This window comes from Ruditapes philippinarum, unplaced genomic scaffold, assembly GCF_026571515.1.
Source record: "Ruditapes philippinarum isolate M1 unplaced genomic scaffold, ASM2657151v2 ctg188_1_1_1_1, whole genome shotgun sequence".
Lineage (NCBI taxonomy): Eukaryota > Metazoa > Mollusca > Bivalvia > Venerida > Veneridae > Ruditapes > Ruditapes philippinarum.
Window position 1 is genome coordinate 418,058 of NW_026853980.1, and position 7,108 is coordinate 425,165.

Below are 7,108 nucleotides of genomic sequence, written 5' to 3' on the forward strand. Positions count from 1 at the left end.
TTAGTGACTTGATCTATATACAGCGATATTTTAACATTTTCTATTTATCTTTACAGGAAATCATAACTTACTGATCAATATCGTGAAAAGCGCTTGTCAATCATCTGCATTACACTGATGAGCTGAAGAGGGCGGGCCTTATCGATCACGTGAAGGAAGCTAACCACTGGATTCGCTGATAACATTTTGCCGTGGCAGTGACGTAACTTTGGAGCGATTCATATTGAAGGATACTAGCAAATACTTGTATACAACTGAAATTAAATGAATAAGACAGCTTTTTCGAAATAGTAATCACAAACGACAATCGGGAGATATCTTCCCGAGATTAAATCTCTGCCAAAGAACTCAGGGATTGTAAAAAAAAGGTTACAAACAGTTTTCTCGTAGTTGTGAAAGCCGTGAAAAACATAGACTAAAGCACTCATCATTACTGCTTAATTTTTTGAAACGGGTTGCATTTTGTTTAAAGTTTTTCACACCTTTTTGGAGTAAAGTTTGAGTGGATTGTCTTTAGCACAAGATAATCAAGGTGTCAAACGTGTCATAGACAGTTGAGATTTTTTTTCGCCACGGGAATATAAATGGTTCACAGAAATCGGACTAACTCAGAACATACGATTTGTTTGAACTCTACACAAGTGCCTTGTTGTTAAACTGAAATGTAATACCGGCTTAGCTTTTCGGATTAATCACAAGGATCGTATTAAGTCTCTGGGATTTGATCTGCACGAAGAAAACAAACACATTTTAAGCTTTGGAAAGTTTACTTAGGTTCGAGTGTCGCCAAACGAGGGGTTTCATTCGTAAACCTTGATCAGAATCTGGCGTCAGATTTTAAGGAGCCACTGGACTTTATTTAAATTTTATAGACGGAGGAGGATTAAAAAATTAACGTGTGTTTTTTCTTCATAACCGAACAATCACCGTTTGTTTTATATACGGTGTTCTGGACTTACAATCCGTACGGACATCTCACTGCTAGCTGCTAGTTTCCAGTGTTTAGGGGAAAAAACTATCAATTTATCAAAATTGACGAGTAATAAATATAGATATTTGGATTTCATATAGGTCACATTTGTTTATATTTTCGCATCATTTAAATAGTTTAAGATCCATGGTAAATAGTGGATATCATTAACGATTTAGAGAGGGATGTTTATATTGTAACTTTTCATTTATAAACAAGGGAGAAAATTTAAGTATAATCTGAAGATAGCGTATATCTGCCGGACTTAGATAAAAGCCCAGTGCATCGGTCAGTTTAGACGAGATAAAAACCGTCCGTACAGGAATATCTGACCCATAGATTAGCTAATTTAGAGCGTGGAATGGACATATAATTGTCTTAATTTTGTGTAAATTGAGCTGGAATATCTTGTGAATTATACACTGATTTGATGTGAAGTTAACAGAAGGTCAACGAAGACGTATTAGTAGAAAATAGAGATAGGGTAAACATCGTTCATGATAGATAAAAAGTGAAAATTGAAGGAACTGAAGGAAATGAAAAACATGGAGAAATACATAGCAATAGTTTTGCTTGTAGCTTCACTAACATCAGCAGAGAAGAAACAATGCCAGGAAATCAGCATCCCAATGTGTAAAGGGATCGGATATAACTATACATACATGCCAAATGAAGTAAGTAGATATACATTATATATAAAAACAATATTATTTGAAAGACCTTAATATAAACAATATTAATTCTTTCTATGTCTTTTCGTTAGAATGACATGTTATCATATCCCCATAACTAAGAAAACATTATTTAAATACATGTTTATATTATGCTGCTTTTTATCCAAAAATTGATTTTATCCGAATGTTAACCTTATGAAATTTAAATTCTTGTACAAAGTTATGAACGTCCAATTTTTTAATGATCTAATATATTGCTTATAAAAAAAACACCAAAAAAACTAATTTCTTTCATTTCACATCATCAAAATTTTTAGTTCTTGCATTTCTTTCACACAATTCATGCAGCAATTTGTTTAAACACGTGGTTGGTTACAAAAGCTTGCAAATATTTGTTATAATAAAAGCATGTGGCCATGTAACAAAACATGAGGGGGGGGGGGGGGAGAGAGAGAAAAAAACTTAACAAGAGGAGGTACACGGGCGAAGAGAACCAGTTTGCAGTAATCTAGATAATCTGGGGAGATAAATATAAATGAATAGTTACTCTGACATATAATTGCGCACTCCATGTATAATAACATGTCAGTTTACCGCTCCATACACCCATACATTTGCAAAGAATTATTTCTATAGTGTATATATATTGATACATGTACATGTATATATCCTGTAAAACATAGAATATTGTATAATCAAATAAAATGACTGCACGTGCGCTCGTGCCGTATCCAAGACGCACTGACTCATGGGAAAATACAAGGGAAAAAAATCATATATAAATTAAAATAGTGACCAGTTACTATTTTACAATTCGTGGTTCTATGTTTTATGTACGATAAATTTTTTTAGATATTTTCTAGTGATTATCAATTTTGAAGTGTAGGGATCATGCGTTCTCGGACACATTGAAACCGGAAATTCAGTTTCAAATTCCACTTGTTTACATTTTAATGACAATCTAAAGAGTTACTCAAAAAATAAACAGTTGATCAAAGACATTATAGGGCATTAAACTGCATAAAATACCAGCAACGATATTAACAGTAACAATTGGTATTAAAAGTTGAAAATAATTAATAGAAAATCAAAAATATTTGCTTTTAAATGAAAGAAGAATGAAAAAAATGAAAATAAAACATAAAAATAAAAAATACAACCCCCTATTTTTTGTTTAAAATATAGAGCATGATACATTTCATTGCAATATCATGATAATTATTTAGTTTTATGGATTCAATATAAACATGTATGTGATGTGGTTATATGAATTCACATAACAGATGATGTTAAACAGCGGTTATATGAAATAATATAAACATTATAAAACACAATGTATCTTGATCATCTCACGTGCAACATCGTTGTAAATCTGTTTGCCAAAATATTCAACATTACATGTTTTGATAAAATAAGTTTCTATGATAAACAGGGGCTTATCAGGTGAAAGCAAAAACATAATCACCTGTTTGAAATGATATATTCGGTATGCAGAAGCGTTATCTTATACCTAGTTATAAAACTTTTTGTCTAACATCTATCTAAAATACTGCTTTTTGAATGTTCTTTTGTTACCCAACCTGTAAAAATGTTAATATTAATATAGTATATAAAACTATATACATGTATATGTATTTCTAATTTTTAGTTTAACCACGATTCTCAAGATGAAGCCGGCCTGGAGGTTCATCAGTTTTGGCCACTAGTTGAGATCCAGTGCTCGCCGGACCTGAAATTCTTCTTGTGTTCCATGTATGCCCCAATATGTATGGAGAACTACAAGCCCCATCTACCAGCCTGCAGGTAAAATTTTTAATTTTACATTTGTTTTACCAATTTATTATAATTCAATGTCTCAATCAATTTGACTGATAGCATGGGAGAAAATTCTTTTTTCTCTATCCAACCCTATTTTGCTTCGGTTGGGAAGCGGAAACGTAAAATTATATATTTTTTGCTAATATATTCATGTTTTTTAACGTCAACTTTAACGTAAATTTCTTCTGACGTCATTTTATAATTTTATAAAATGACGTTTAGGGTTCTTTTCTCATACCGGTGGTCAAATGACATAACTGTTGAGTTGACATGTGTTTTATTTCCGCAGATGGTATTTTACTGTTTAAAATTTTCTTATTTGCCATGGGTATACATTGTATTATTTTTTTACCAATGTTTGACACGTGATAAAAACATAATTTCTTATTACATTCATATGGTGTAAAGGCGGGGAATACAATGAAACATTTAGGACTACATTTATAATATCATTTAAGTTGTTATTTTCTCTTGCTGAAATTGATTGAATAAGCGCACATGTGAATCTATAGGAAAATAGAAGTCTAGAAAAAAATCGTTGCTGAAAATAACCTATTTGAAAAATCTGAAATAGTAATACAAGTTTATGTAAACAAACATTTTTTTTAAATTGTGCAGGTATTGAATGGTAAAATATGCATTCAGAAATATTCAATTCACTGCTGTAAAGGTTTGGAAGCCAGTATGTCAACAGTTTTTTAACCGTATTTCTTTTCCCATTTCATTGCAGGTCTGTATGCGAGAGGGCAAAGTCTGGTTGTGCCCCTCTGATGCGCCAGTACGGGTTTGTGTGGCCAGAACGGATGGACTGCAGTAAACTGCCATACTACGGCGAGAAAGGAAAGCTATGCATGGACCGGAACATAACCGACAGTTCATCAACAGATCGACCGCTCAGACCAGGGTCTGGCCAGAAGACTACACGGAAGCCACTTGAGCCGGCTGTAACAGATAATAAAGATGTAGACATTATTAATCCAAACACAAACATTAATGACTGGAATAAAAATCCCAACTTTAATGACATTTTTGATCCGTACAAGAAAATTGTGGAAGATCATGCATGCACCTGCAAGTGTAGGTTGCAATCTATCCAGGAGTCGAGCCAGTACTATAATAAAGTTTCTTCCGGTGGTGTGAAAAATTGTGGGATGAACTGTACCAGTCCGTTCCTTAGTGATGACGAGAAGACGTTCGCGACATTCTGGATCGGACTATGGTCAATCATGTGTTGTATTTCTACATCAATTACATTGCTAACTTTCGTTTTAGACATGACACGATTTAAATATCCAGAACGACCAATCATATTTCTTACCGGATGTTACCTCATGGTTTCCATTGGATACATCATCAGACTGGTTGTCGGCCATGAAAACGTCGCTTGTGACGGAAGTATGATTCGATATTCAACAACGGGACCAGCGTCATGTGTTTCCACCTTTCTTCTCGTCTATTTCTTCGGAATGGCTTCGTCAATCTGGTGGGTGATCCTTGCTTTCACTTGGTTCCTTAGTGCTGGTCTGAAATGGGGATCGGAGGCTATTGCCAGTTATTCACAATATTTTCATTTCGCAGCATGGCTGATTCCCAGCGTGAAGAGTATAGCGGTTCTTGCAATGTCGAGCGTAGACGGTGACCCAGTTTCCGGGATTTGTTATGTTGGGAACCAAAATATTAACAATCTGCGAGGATTTGTATTGATTCCTTTGTTCGTCTACCTAATTATCGGATCTACTTTTTTAATAGCTGGCTTCGTGTCACTGTTCAGGATCAGGAGTGTGATTAAGCATCAAAATGGCGGGAAAATCGAGAAGCTGGAGCGGTTGATGATAAGAATAGGCGTGTTTTCTTTATTATATACAATTCCTGCCACTATTGTGTTAGCTTGCTATTTTTATGAACAATATTTAAAAGACGATTGGGAGAAAAGTGTGATCTGCCCGTGTTCAGAAAAATCCTCAAAACCAGACTTTGCGGTGTTTATGTTGAAATATTTTATGCTGCTCGTGGTTGGAATCACCAGCGGTTTCTGGATTTGGACTGGTAAAACTCTAGAAACCTGGAAAAAACTTTGTAACGGAAGTTTGTGCTGTGCAAACTCAGACTATGCATACTCAAGACCGCCGATAAAATACTCGCCTACCAGTAATTCTGCTGTGTCCAGTCTACACAAACCGCCCGTTAGCCATTGTTGAACATGTGTGTAAAGAATGTGTTATAGGGCATACAGGTTGTTAGTTTTCTCAGGCATACATATGTGTAAAAAAATAAACTTGTGTATTGATAATTTTATTGATAAAAAATACTACTAATTTAATGCCTTCTCCGTCTTTGAATTTGTCTTTTTTCGTAATATTCATTTATTTCAATTTCGTTTTGGAAATTCATTTACTGTGGCGGATTGAAGGCTAATTGCTTAACAGCATTAGAAATTGTATTGTTAATGGTGCATTTACGTAAAGACAAACTGCCGTAACGTAACGTTATTCAGTTTTTTTTTACGTTTAGGACATGTTTTATTATAATCTCTGAGAAAGAACTGGGGATTTTTTTTTCATATTTCAGTTCATTTGTGTTCAAACTTAATATGAAACATTGATCTTATGAAACCAAGTTCTTGTTGAACTGTATGTATGTATAAAGAAGTAACAGTTGTACTTTGTGTAGCCTAACTCGAGATCAACTATTGACCTCTGACTTTTATGAGATTATATACTTCTGAAAAGCCATTTTATTACCTTAAGGTATTAATTAAGGTCTTATTCTTGTTGTGCAATAATTCGGATACATTCGGATACAAAATGCATTTCTTTTAATACATGTTTATGACTGGATGTTACTCCGAAAAAAAATCGTGCATTCCCTTTTTGCACAAAACTGGTGTAATTTTGCATTTATGTAAAGGAAATGGCTCTCGGGCAACCAATCAAAAATCATTTACTGTGATCACGTGACAGCATTTCGTCATTATTTGCATATGACAAAACAATTTGTGTATATTTTGTTCAGTAAAAGATGAAAAAATATGTTTTCATTGTTTAAATACAAAATTGTTTTTTTTTTAGAAATTGTTTTGTATCGAATTTGATGATTATGTTTAAATCTATTTTGTAATATAAGAATATGTATTTATGTTTAAATGGTTTTTGTATAAATGTATAAAGTTTTGTGTGAATGAGTTCCGGTAAAATCGGGGCTTTTAAATGAGTATTTGTTGCATATCGTATTTGACAATTACCATATATCTTACGTTAAAGGTGCTATACTATAATATAAATAGGTGCAAACGTGAAATCAATGACATTTGTACAATATTTTCATTATGATAATGGTTAAGAAAGTATTTTAAAAAAATAAAATGTCTCGTTCAAATACTGTTTTGTTTTCTCTTGTAAATAATTACTGTAAATTTCACAGTAGATATCCATAAGGATAAAAAAACCACCGCAAATCTTGCTATATTTGCTGCATTAGAACAGCAAGCTTCATACCAGCCCTGAATTTTAGCTCCCAATTTTCCAAGAAAAATGTGGAGTTATTGACACGTCCCTCTCATAGCAGTTAGTGTCGGCGTTGGCTAATCTTTTCGTTAAAGTTCTAGGTATACACTTGTTATGAAAATGTAGCGCCATACGGAAAGGAC

General features: G+C 33.6%; 1 protein-coding gene across 5 annotated transcripts in view; it reads left to right on the forward strand.

Annotated features, from left to right (window-relative positions):
- The window catches only part of LOC132738611 (frizzled-5-like), a 55,033-nt gene extending 48,196 nt beyond the window's left edge, over positions 1–6,837 (forward strand). For all 5 annotated transcript variants that reach the window (XM_060726158.1, XM_060726161.1, XM_060726162.1 and 2 more), the window contains 3 exons: positions 57–1,644; positions 3,293–3,447; positions 4,193–6,837. In XM_060726158.1, coding sequence (XP_060582141.1) covers positions 1,507–1,644; positions 3,293–3,447; positions 4,193–5,660 — 1,761 coding nt within the window. In that variant the 5' untranslated portion in view covers positions 57–1,506 and the 3' untranslated portion in view covers positions 5,661–6,837. The remainder of the gene's footprint in view (positions 1–56; positions 1,645–3,292; positions 3,448–4,192) is intronic.
- Positions 6,838–7,108: the final 271 nt, after the last annotated feature.